At 42.6% G+C, this 12,634-nt stretch overlaps 1 protein-coding gene across 1 annotated transcript in view; it reads left to right on the top strand.

The window, feature by feature from the left end:
• Window positions 1-12,634, top strand: part of MKLN1 (muskelin 1) — a 102,971-nt gene that overhangs the window by 28,153 nt on the left and 62,184 nt on the right. Inside the window, exons 5-6 of the mRNA XM_084206527.1 lie at window positions 1,759-1,868; window positions 5,608-5,800. Of these exons, the coding sequence (XP_084062653.1) occupies window positions 1,759-1,868; window positions 5,608-5,800 (303 nt within the window). The remainder of the gene's footprint in view (window positions 1-1,758; window positions 1,869-5,607; window positions 5,801-12,634) is intronic.

Raw genomic sequence — 12,634 nt, 5'->3', positions numbered from 1 at the left:
TGTGTGGTATTGGCCCATTTGAGGTGCTCTTTGGTTTAGTTGAGCATTTCAGTTCAGTGAGCTGTTGGATAGACTTTGATGTTTATAGCTGACCAAATACCAAATTTAACCTCAGTTTGGTCTGGTCTGTGTGTTCAGGTCTGAGGACAGACCAAAGGTGCTACCCTTAGAAGTGGTATTTTGCCAGACTGCTGCACTAATGGGTAGGATATCCAGGACCCAACTTGAATTTAGCAGCAATCATGTTTTATGGTGTTAAGTTACCCTATTGGCAGCACTCAGCCTGTGAAGGGGATGAAAGTCAGCAAGAGGGAAATTTCCTGGGCTGAGAGTGTGGAGTGGCATTCAGGTGACTTTTGGTTTTTCTGACCACCTCACTGCTCTCTTCTCTCCACAAACATGCACCTACAAGGAACTGCTCTGAAAGCATCACTGTGTGCTTAATCAAGTTGAAAAAAAAACCTGTTTGAAAAGATGTTTTGAGAGCTGTAAAATAGAAAATACCTTCTTAGGGATATTAAAAGCAGTTAAGAGTTGCATATACAAAGTCTCTTTGGATCTTGACTGTTCCCAGAAGTTACTGTGTGTCTTCAGCAATAGGTTTGTAAATACACCCTCCAAAACTTAGAAAATCATGTGTTTGAACATGTGTCTTGTGCCCAAACACATTGCAGACAATCATAGATGTAGCTTGTTTGAGGTAAAATACTTAAGAACCTGTAAGAGCTCAGGAAAAGCTTTATGATGAGTTTGGGGTTTTTATTTCCTCAAGGAGTAGGTCAGAAAAACGTCAGTTCAGCAGGTTAATCTCAGTGGTATTTCATGGTGCCTGTTTCACCAGGCAATTTCTTAGTGGCAAAAATAGTGGAAGGGAGGAGGTGGTGGACTCCTTGCTGTTGCTGGTAACTGCTCATTCAACTTCAATACTGTCTTTTCCTGTTTATCAGCTACAGTCAAATAAAAAGGAAACAAAAGCATTTGAAATGAAACCACTCAATTTCACTGCAGTTTTAATGAGTCAGAGTTCACACACAAGTTTTCTGGGGGTTGGAGTTGCTTCAAAAAGCAGAACCAGGTCTTAACCTGCAGATTAACCACAAAATCAGTGCAAGGCCACAGATACTAACCCAGAGCGGTAGAGAAGCCATAGGTGAGAGGCTGAAGTGTGTTTCATGGGTCTTCTAATATTTCAAGTCCATTTGTTCCAATATTCAGATAAAATAGTATCAGCAAAAAAACTGCACAGATTAAATAAACCTTTTAAAAAAACAGTTTTTAAGTTAGAAACTGACAGTTATCCCTCCCTCGCTCCTCCACAACTTGCAGATGTTACTAATTTTGTAAAATTTAAACAACCCAAGCTTCTTGTCTTCGCCATTAGGGAAAATAATTGTTGCTGACAAATGGGGAGATAAATGTACTATGAGGAGCAAATACTGTCGCTAGTGTGCTCGTGATTCCCATCCTTGTCAAAGCTTGTTGCCTCTTGGAGCTGTTTTTAATGATAGTGTTTTTGCTCTTCTGCTTAAAGCAAGCTTCTGCTTTGTAATGATCTGCTGTGTTAATGTTGCTCAGCACAGGTTGCTTTAAATGACAAACTTGAACATGATATATTTGGTAATTTTCCTAAGCTAAGTTAAATGAGCTAGAACTTAAGTCAGAAACACTGAATTTTGTGTAAACTTTAAAATCATTCTGTTGCAATAGTGACTGTTTGATGTTTATGCATAGTTTTTCTCCTTTTCCTTTCTTCTCCAGTTCCACTCTTATCGTGGGGACCTAGCTTCAATTTTAGTATCTGGTATGTTGAACTAAATGGCATTGATGATCCAGATGTGGTCCAGCCGTGCCTCAACTGGTACAGCAAGGTAGGCCTGCATTTTAGATGCCTGTTTGTTTGAAGATTCCCAGTCTCAGAATCTTGTGAAACTTCTCTTACTGGAGTGATGTGACCTTTTCATTCCTTGAACATTAGCTATTAAAACAGCAAACATGCATAGTTGGAACCGTGTGGCTGACTTTGACCTTAAGGGAAACTTTCTGAATTTTATCTGTTTGTTCCCTTTAAAAAACCAACAAAACAGCCCCAAGAAACCCCATAACCACCAGCATCACCCAAAAAAACAGGTAGACATCACAAGAAGGGAACACTGAGCCAAAGGGGACAGTATTAGTAAAGTATTAGTATTTGTATTGGAAGTGAAATGAATCTTTACAAAACCAGATTGTATTTCTCCCTCTTCTTGCCTTCTGAGTCTTTTAACTCCAGTCCATGGAGTCCAGAACCTTTTGGGTTACAGAGGCATCTTTTGTTACAGGGTATAAAAATGACTTTTTTTTTTTAAAGAATCCTCGTTGGTGTCTTGCACTTTAGTTATTTCCCTCTTTTTGCTGAATATCCTGGAACAGAGTGAGGCTGGTGCCACTGGACTGTGAGATGAGATGATTTATGTCATTTGTCATTAGATAGACAGAAAGTTCAAGGGGTTCCAAACTTTATTTTTATAACTTGTATTTAATTGAGTATTAGAGATGACTCTCCTGTGGGAAGGAAGTGCACACTGACAACCAGAACACATTTTATTGGTACATTTTGTGCTTTGGTTCCTCTGGAACAATTAATGAAACTCATATTGTGTTGCAGAGAAGACATCCTTCCCAGCTGAGTAGGACTGAGTAGTGGAGCAGTGTATCTCTGCTTCCCGAAGGAAGAACTTAGAAGGAGATGGAGATTGTGTGTGATTAGTTCAGGGTGCTGCCAGAGTGGTGAAGAAGCTGTGTGTGACTGTGGTGTCTGGCTCGTGCCCATTTACACCAACATCATGAGCTGCTTTGTGGAGGGTTTAAATAACCAGCACAGTGGAAGTTGTCTGGAGCTGCTTTATGGTCCAAGTGGTGTTGTGGTCATGAGTCAACTGATGATGGAAGTCCAGTTGACAGAAGCTGCTGGTGGTTTTCCTTTTGCTGTCTCTGCACGTGGTGGTATGTCTGGCAGTTTGGACCAGTTGCTGCAAGCAGGAAGCTCTGATTTTTATTTTCTTTTTTGGTCAGGAGTCATGCAGTGAAGATGTCTGCATCTGTTTTGTTCCATCTTCTCCCATGGAATCGGCGCTTTTCCTGGTCAGCATTGTGTGTAGGGACAGCTTCTTCAGGGGGTGCCAGCATTGTTCTCCTAGAGCTTGGAGCCCCAAAGCAGCAGTGCAGAGACTGAGTCATGGTGGTGTGAGCTCTGCTAGGATCCACTGCCAAGTTTTTGGTGATGAGTGCATGTGTCACTGATATTCTCCTCTCTCACAGGAGAGAGGCCACTGTTGCTGGATCCACGGAGAGGGATGTGCTGTCCCATATTTAGGGAAAGGCAGAAAGGTTGACCTGTTTCCTCCAGTTCTTTGAGATGTGGGAATATTTTCACATGTGTTTTTGGAAATCTCAGTCTTTGAAGTGTAATAATTCTTCACTGCCTGCCACATCAGATGAGAGGAAGGTTCTATACCACATTGCCCTTCCTTTTTGTTTTGTGCCAACAAAACCTCCCTCTCCTGTGGGGAGTGGAGCTGGGGATAATGGATAAGGACTGAAACATGCCTTAGCTTTCTCCTTGCTGTCCAGCTCAGCCTACTGCCTCCAAACAGCCTTACCCCTCTTTCCTGAGGAGTGGACATACTTCAGCACCTTTATCACTAGGCACCACTTCTCATAATGAGCACATAAGTATTTTTAATTCTTGGGGTGTATTTGACAGTGTTGATGTCTTAGTCTTCTGCTCTTGTTACGTTTTTAACCATAGGAATTATTTACAGTTTCAGATCAAAGCTATTATTTGGGTTGTCATCTCTTTAAACCTGTATGACAGCATTTAAAAAGGAGCTTTTTATATACTTTTTATACACATTTTTTGCTTAAAGCAGGTTTTTACATTTAACTTTTGAAGTACTACTATGGTGTCTCTTAAATATAAACTTTTATATTGCATCAAGTGGCCAGACTCCATCCAAGTAATTTCTGGCTATCTAAGCCAGATCTATCAGTCATGAGAGGCTCAGTGGAAGGGAGGAAGTACCCTCTGTCTCAAGTCTGCATTTTGTCTGATTTCTAAACTGGAGGATCTAAAAATGCAGAAGCTGGTAGTTACTGGTGAGCAGCTCTCCTTTTGCTTGCTATCCCTTTGAACAAAAAAATCGAATTTGGTTTTGGCCTTGACTCATGCAAGTGAAGATTTGCTTAGAGAGTGTCTTAGGCATCTCTTGGAAAGAAAAAAAAGGAGTTGTTTTTTGCCAGTTGTGCTGTAAAACTGTTTTAGCTTTAATAATTCTTTGCTGCAGCCTTGCATTCTTATCGGTACATGTCCTTGGCCTTTATGTGGGCTGGGAACTGGTTTTCTAAAAATGCATAGTTCTGGCTATTTGCAGCTGTGAAATACTGATGGATTAAGAACTAAAAATACAGCACATGGCCGTGTTTCTTTTTAGCCGCTTCAGTTTATGAGATTCTTGCTATCGAGCCATTCTTTCGAGAGCATTAAATTTTCTTGAATGTCAGTGTTAGTTCCAGGTTTTCAGAAAGATTCTGTTCATTTAAGTACTATAAACTTCACTTTGAGCAGTAGTGTCCATTTAGGAGCAAAATCTTTTGTCTGTAATTTGATCAGTCTTATATATGCTTAAAGTTACATTTGCTTTTTTCCATAGTAGTTGTGTATTAAAGATGGAAATGGAGATTTTTTTTTTTCTTTAATGCATTAGAATTTAGGATTGAAAAGTCTATTTTAAATAAGTGTTTCTGCTACTTATCAACCTAAAAATCTGTGTTTCTTATACGTCTTGTTAGCAGCTTTGAAAATTGTAGCTCTTACTCAGAATTTACTACTCCCTCATGTGTCTGTGCCAGGATGTTTGACCCAGCGTGGGTTTTCTTTCACCTTTCTCACCCCTTCCCACAGCTGAGTGGGAGATGGGCAGCTGTGGCTCCAACTGTGGTGTGAAAACAGAGGTTCTGCTTCAAGATGCAGGAGAATATTTAGAGGTTAAAACTTTGGCGTGCACAGAAATCCTTGGTGCTGCTGATCCCAAACCCTCACAAACCGTCAGGATTTGGGGTCAGCCTTCTGCCTTTCCATGGCAGGAGTGCTGGTCATTGCAAGTATTCCCATTCTCACAGCTTTTTTTTTTCTCCTTCTGCTTCTAGAAAAGCTGTGACCTACTTACTCTTCTAAATTATTTTGTTATGTAAGAGTCATACAATCAAATTATGTAACGCTGATAGCGAAGGCTTTTTCCTGCTCTGTGCTTCGTGTAGGCCTCGAACAGCAGGGCCAAGCAGATGGGGGGGAAATAATGGTCACCCCAGAGATCTGGGACACCATGCACTCTCTTTCTTGTATGCTTATTAAATTGGATGATACCAAATTGTATAATTTCTATACTGTTGGAAAGTAAATGCCTGCACAGCTTGTAATGTCTCTCACACAGCCTTCCTCCGTGAGCTCACGAGCCCTTTGTGCGGCGTGGATAAGAGATCCTGTCTTTGGGCAGGTTCACTGGTAGTTGCCAGCAGTGCTGGTCAGAGGAAAAATCTCCATGTCTCAGAGGTTTTCTTGTGTTCCAGTAGTACCGTGAACAGGAAGCCATTCGCCTTTGCCTAAAGCATTTTCGGCAGCACAACTACACCGAGGCTTTCGAGTCGCTGCAGAAGAAAACCAAGATTGCTCTGGAGCACCCCATGCTGACAGACCTGCATGACAAACTGGTGTTGAAGGGGGACTTCGATGCTTGTGAAGAGCTGATAGAAAAAGCTGTGAATGGTAAGAGAATCAGAGGAAATGATTCATTAGTTTGAGAAAAAGTGCATTGAAATATTACCTTCTTTTGAATGTTAGTGTGCTTAGTAGTAGAGTTGGCAGGTCCATGTGTTGTTTCATTTCTGGTGTGCTGTCAGCTTTTGGATTTGTGAGTGTGTGTGTGATGAAGGATAAAAATTCATGAAATCTCTTACCACTGCTACATTTGGAGTCACTTTCCCCCAGAGATGACAAGGCGGTGCACTTGAGTGGGTAAAGACAAGTTCTTCGTGTAAGTGTTGGCAAGCTGAAGGTGGGCTTAAACTGTCAGGAAAGTCACTGGAATGGTGAGCAGGGAAGCAAAAGACAGGAGATCTGGATCATGGTTTCTGGTTGGAGCTCACCACTGAGTTGGTGCTCAGGCAGAAGTTTTCACCTGTGTCTGGATAAGGGTGATTTCTTTGCTTATGGGGAAGATAGTCCTTGGACAGTTGTGTGGAAGTCAGTGACTGGAGGCAGAGCCTGTTTTCCTTTGCAGAGTGGGACCTTGGCAGGGCAGTCAGTTTCATTGGAACTGTTATTCATTTTTTACTTGAAAGCTTTCTACTTAAAAACAGTGTATAAACAGTTCTCAGCTCCTACAAGGAGAGAGATGTACTCTCTCCTGATCAAATGGGGTACAGAAAGAGTGGGGCTGTTGCACTGAAGTGACTCTCAAGACCTGTGCAGCAGTTTTGGATTGCAGTCTGATTAAACAGAGGTGCTCTGGGCTGTGGGTGTAGAGCTTTTTGACTCTGTGCAGTCACTCATCGTGGGAGACTTGTACTGGTATAAGAGGAAAACTTTGTGTCTGATGCCAGTAGAGTCAGGGACTTAGTGAACCAATTTCATGGATAGCTGGTACCAGAGATGTTATTCTTTAATTCTGGGCTAATCAGTCATTTTGTAATACCTTTGGAAAGATGCCAGTGTACCTGCTTGACTCCCATCAGTGTGGTTTGTACCACTGAAGCTGGAAGTAGTTCTCAGAATGTGATAGAAATGATAGCTTGGAAATCAAGGGTTGTCTTCCATGAAAACCCACCATCTTTTTGTGACTAAGCTGTTCAGCTGAGCACAGTTTTAAGGAGCTTATTGCAACAGGTCTTCCAAGACTGCAGTAAGTAGTTTTCTATGGGTTTGGCTCAAGGTTTCTCTTAGGACAGAGCAGTGGAGACCTGCCCTGTGCTGAGCTCCATGAGCAGCTACAAGTGTTGAGACTGAGAATGGCCACGTTCATCCTCACCCTCCTGAGACAGCAGAGTGTTGGCTGGGCTGAGAGTGTGAACAGCTTCCTGCAATGCAAGGGAATTTTGCAACTGGCAGCTTCCTCCTCAATCGTAAGGGCAAGGGAGGATTGCAGGCTGCAAAAGCAGCAGGGAGCTGTTTCTGTCTGTGTCTCAAAGACACGAGTGCCTGGAGGGAGCTGATGAGTCCACCATGATGCTGCAGCAGTCAGAGGAGTGCTGTGTGCTGATGGTGATGATTTTATCATTGCCTCGCTCTGCTGCCTTGGCCATGGCTTAATCTCAGTGCCTGGAGGCTGTCCTCTTTCCACTTCATTGCAGGCTGGAGTGGAAATGATTTCTTGAATGGAATTTCACTCAAAGTCTTAGAATGTGCTGAAAAAGTATTCTCAAAAATGGAATTTTTTCTTGGGCAGTAATGAAGTGAATGTTTTCAGCCTCGTTTTTTGAGCTCTTATATTTTAATTTCTTTTACTACTTTATGTTTGCTGAGAGTGGGGCTGCTGTCAGCAGTGCTCTGCTTTTCCAGGTGTGGAAATACTGGCAAAGGACTGGCCTGGTAGGAAACTGTAAGTCTTGTGTTGTTCTGCCTGACAGACACTTGTTTCTTGTCAGATTTGATGTGGATAATCCTCCTTCCCTGGTTTTTGTAATCACATCTCTTTTTGGAGGCTGAGGAGCTCGGCACCACTTAGGTGAGCTGAAGGAATATGCTGCAGCTTGTTTTATCAGCCTTTTTTTAGTTCCAGCAAGTCTTGGTAGTAACAGACGGTGGATAATTTAGCAGGAGAGTCTTCAAGAGCATCATTAGGTTTTGTCACTGCTTCTAAGGGACGGAAAAATATGCATGGGGATGTTTATTTTGCTTCATTTTAATCCAGCACCTGGCTAGCTGAAGTTAAATGTCAGTGTGCGCATCTCCCATCGCTCTGTTGGTCATCCTTAATGATTTTGCTTGTCTTGGAATACATTAACCTTCCTTCCCCCATCCTCCTGCCATTCTTTATGCTGTCTTCAGCTTTAAATGTACCCATTTAAAGCTCTATCGCCTCCCAGCACTCTTTGGAGAGAAGTGCTATCTATCCCGAGACACCGAGGCTGCATCCCATATTTGCTTTAAGCTGACACGACTGTGGGTTTTCACTAACTGGGTCAATCCTGCCCTTGCTCAGGACACTGTGTCCCTGGCACTGGCGCTCGTGCTGCCACATGGCCAACCCAGACAGGGAGCTGATCAAGCTGGGTTGGGGGAGAGGGCAGAACAAACCTCTTCTGATAGCCACAAAACCCCCCCAAAACTGCAGCTGGAACATTTTGTCTGAAGTTGTGGCAGTCAGGGTGCTGAATATTAATGGTGCTTAACAGCTGGATTTTTCTTGGTAGGATGAGAATTGAGGTTTTCAGCCTTCAGCATGTTCTCCTGCAGTATTCCTACTAGCTGCTCCCTGTGATCTTCCACAGTTACCTGTCCTTACTCTGTTCTGCATCTGCTCCCCAGCATTTTCTGAGCAGCCTGGTCTGGTGAAAGGTCTCCCTGTCTCCATGGCATGGGCGTTGGAACTAGATTATTTTTCAGGTCCTTTCCAACCCAGGCCATTCTGTGATTTTTTTTTTTAATCATTTTACTTTCCTAGCAGCTCTGTTGTGAAGTCTCAGTAGCTTGCTGCTTAGTCTCTAAGGTGTGGGTGTTCTTACCACTGAACTCCTGTCTGATGCGTTGTTTTTCCAAATAAAAGAGGATTAACTTTAGTCCTGTGTCTGTGCAGTGTAGCTGAAGTGTAGAGTTAATTGAGACATACAGATCCTTAAATTATCCCTGAAATCGTTCAAAGAGCAACTGTTCTGTTGCAGACTGGGCATGAATATGTGAACTCCTGACCGCTTGCTGATCTGGGAGTTCATTGCCTTAAAGGCACAAACAGAAGTGCAGTGAGGTTGACAGAGATACTGCACACTCAGTTCAGCCTAAAATGTCTTCTGGAGAGGCTGATATTTGCAGTGGTGGGTATTGACAAAGTGCAACGCTCTGCATCTCTCGCGGGCTATTTCCATAGACTTAGTCATGTAGAAAAAGAGTAGGTGGTCAAGAATTAGTGCTGGCAGAGCTAACTCTTGTTCTTTTGCATTGCTAATGATGAACGCTGTCTTCCACCTCACATCACCAGATGATTTCTTTTGAGAGCTCGGTGGCAGGCAGCCACACTTTTCCCACTGATTCTTTTGACTTGTGCGTTACACTTAGAAAATGGGCAAATGGAAACTCTGGCAGCTGCCTGACTTCGTCTCAAAAAGAAAAGGTTCCCTAAATCTCAGCTGGTTCACAGACTCAGTTCAAATGCTTCACATTTGGATCCATTCCTATAGCTTTTGGGCCTATATTATTGAAGGGAAAAAATCTGCTTAATATTCCTACAGAGAGTATGTGGGGTGCAAATTGCTTGGTTGAACTGCTCACAGCTCCTGTAGACATGGAAAGCTGCTTGGAATGGGTGGAAGAACTGCTTGTTTCCCATTAGTATTCCAGGACTGAGGTGTTCCTTCTGGCACTGCTCGTGTCAGTATGTGACATGTGTTTATCTGGTGACAAGTCAGTCCTGTGCGACAAACAAGAAGTTGTGATGCGCAGCCTGCAGGCTCCAGTGTCTCCCAGAACTCGTGATTCACAGGAACAGGAGGCACAGGAACAATTGGATTCCCCTGGAAGCTCTAGACAGACACGTATACCTGAATTTTATCATTTCATGTTGTTTGGATTTAGTTCGGAGAAAGCTGTTCTGTATAGTGGGATATATGGAGGGTAGAGGCTGGCTAGGGATCCAAAGCCTCTGGGAAGTAAATAGTAGGGGTTTGTCTAGAAGTGGGATAACTTACATGGATTTGAGAGCAAACCTTGTTTCATTTTTATGAAAAACAAAGTGCAAGGAAATATTATACCTCTGAGGCTGGAAAAAAAAATTGTACGTTTCCTTGTTTCTGCCAAGTCTTGAGGAAATTGTCAAATAATGGCTGGATTTTTATCTGGTAGAACCTTTCTCTCCTTCAGGTTTTCTTCAGAAGGTAGTTTGTGACTCAGCCTCAAACCGTTCTGGTATTTTGGCTACTTTTCTTTGGTTTGAGAAAAATCTTAAAACCTCAAACCAGAGCTCCCAGAAATTATTGGCTAAGTGTCACTCTGAAGGTTTTTGAGCCATTGGCTCTGAAGTGAACAGATTTCAGCAACCCTACCTGGAGATGTGTGTTGTCTAAAAACCCCCAAACTTTATTCAACTTGCTCCTGATTGGCTTCAGCAAGTTAAATATTTTTGTCCACAACGTTTGTCGTAATCCTTTCTGGGTAACCTGCAATTGGCTGGCAAAATAAAGACTTGGGTTATCAGAGAGGCAGAATTTACCAAGCTTTAATCACAGTGAACTTCGTGTTGTTACATCCAAAATGCGTCATGGCTTACTGCAAAGGGCTTGAAAATAGTACAAAGTCGTTTTTTTGGCTGTAATTTTAGTAAACATGGACATTGAAGTGAGAGGTCTTTGGAGTGACAGAAAACACTTCATTTAAGAACCTCCACTCAGCGCTTTTTTCCTTTTTTTTAACAAGAGTCTTGAAATTTATTTTAAACTCCTGTTTCATTGGGAACAGCTGACAGACCTGAGCAGGCCTAGATGTGAGCCTCGGTGCCTCACAGGAGCTTTGGAGACCTTTTGGTCAGCAGTGCTCTCCTGACAAGGAACATAAGGAGTGCGCTGGCGTAGGTCTGGCGTCGGGTACAGAATCCACCTAGAAATCCTCCTTTTTTTTCCCTGGTGGTGTCAGACAGGTGATGATTCAGCTTCCAAAACAAGCTGCTGCTGGTTTGCAATGCAAGTAGAGTGAATGTGGAACTGCTTCCAGCAGAAAGAAACATTTCTGGGAAGCAAGCTGGAGTATTTCCAAACCAATGTCCCATGGAAGATGAGAAGCATTATTAAAAGAGGCCGAAGGCACAGTAGGGGAGAAGTGTCATATCTTGACAAGTGCAGCCTGTGGGTGTAGAGCATGGGAGAGAGGTTAAATCACCCTTTCAGATCCTATGTGGTGTAATTCATCCTTTTGAGCTATTTATGTCCAATTATCTATTGGCTGCCATAGGGATAAATAGAGTTTTGGTTTCTGTCTTGCAGACCCAAGGCTGTAACGATAACCAAAAAGCTACATTTCTGTCTGGGTTTGTGGCTGAGTCACTGTGGGATTTCTTACAGCACATGCATTTGTTCTATTAGGCCTGGCTTTTCTGAATCACAATTTATGAGATCTCAAGCTTCAAGCCTCTAGTGTGTTGTCCCAGCTTCATAAATGCTGAAGAAGTGGGAGTTAAGAACCCTGCTATTAAACCCAAAATAAACCACTTTTCCTTCTACATACGTTGAGCAAACTTCTGGCTTTCCTCGATTACCTAATGTGGGGGGGAGAGCTGCTGGTTTTGCTGCTGAGGTGAAAGTAAAATCTGCCCTGTTTTCAGAGTATTTATTTGGAAAAACTGGCACAGTTGAGTTTATGGAAGTTTTATATTTTCAGACCAAACTCATCACTTTTCAGGAGTTCTTGAGTGCCCTTGTTTTCCTGTTAGATGGTCTCTAAATAGAGCTTTCATCTTCTCCCAGGAAATACTTGCTGGCTTGGGTTTTAATTAAAACCTGGATTTCAGTCACGACAAACTACAGGATGCCAGGAAACACTTGAAAATTTTCTCTGAGCCTTGTGTCGTGCTTAACAAAGATTTTTTACCTTTTTCTAAATAAATAGGGATGTGTTCAGTAAGGATCATTCTTTTTTGCCTATATACCTACAAAAGGCTTTTGTACAAACAAAAGGCTTTTGTACAAATAAGCAGAGGCGTTAATCGTTATTAAATTTCTATTGTTTTTCTTCCAGGTAGTGCATTAATACATTAACAGAGCAGAAACATTTGTCAGGAAGAGCTTGTGTGTTGAGATGGTGGGTGATGGGTGGGATGTAGCCAGGCAAACAGTGCTCAGGTGCTCTCATAGTTTGTTGTGCTACAGAAGGTGATGTAGGTGGTTCAGGAGACATTTGAAGAACAAAAGCACCAAGTTCCTCACGTGCCAAGCCCTTCCCAGACTGGAGAGCAGTCCCAGGGAGTGTGGGTGTTATAAGTCTCCTATACAGAAAATTGGTGTTTTTGTGATGGACTGCTAACATTTGAACAGGATTAGGAGCTGACCTCTGGATGCTGAAGAGGTGGAGGGCACAAGGGGAGTGTGGATGAAGTGCTGGAGCTGGTGCTGCTCACAGAAATGCTGCAGTTGGCACATCTGGCCCAGGATCTAACGCCTCCTCTGTCACTCTTCTTGCTTAACTCTCTGAAGAGAATGTAAACTCTTGTTTTGTTTTTCATCCAGCACTTGGTTGTCCTGTATCACAGCATTTAAACAATCTGCTCTGCCTCCCTTCTCGGATGAAGCTCCAGAGATGCTGTCTGACCTAGTTTTAACTTAACGTGCACTAAAATGGTTGAATTTTATATGCACTGGCAACTTTTCTTTTGCTTAAATAAGGGGGAGGGATTCTATTCTT

The sequence above is a fragment of the Fringilla coelebs genome (genome assembly GCF_963513975.1).
Source record: "Fringilla coelebs genome assembly, chromosome: 5".
In the NCBI taxonomy this organism is placed as follows: Eukaryota; Metazoa; Chordata; class Aves; order Passeriformes; family Fringillidae; genus Fringilla; species Fringilla coelebs.
The sequence above is the reverse complement of the archived record's forward strand: the minus strand, read 5'-3'. Positions and strand labels throughout refer to the sequence as shown.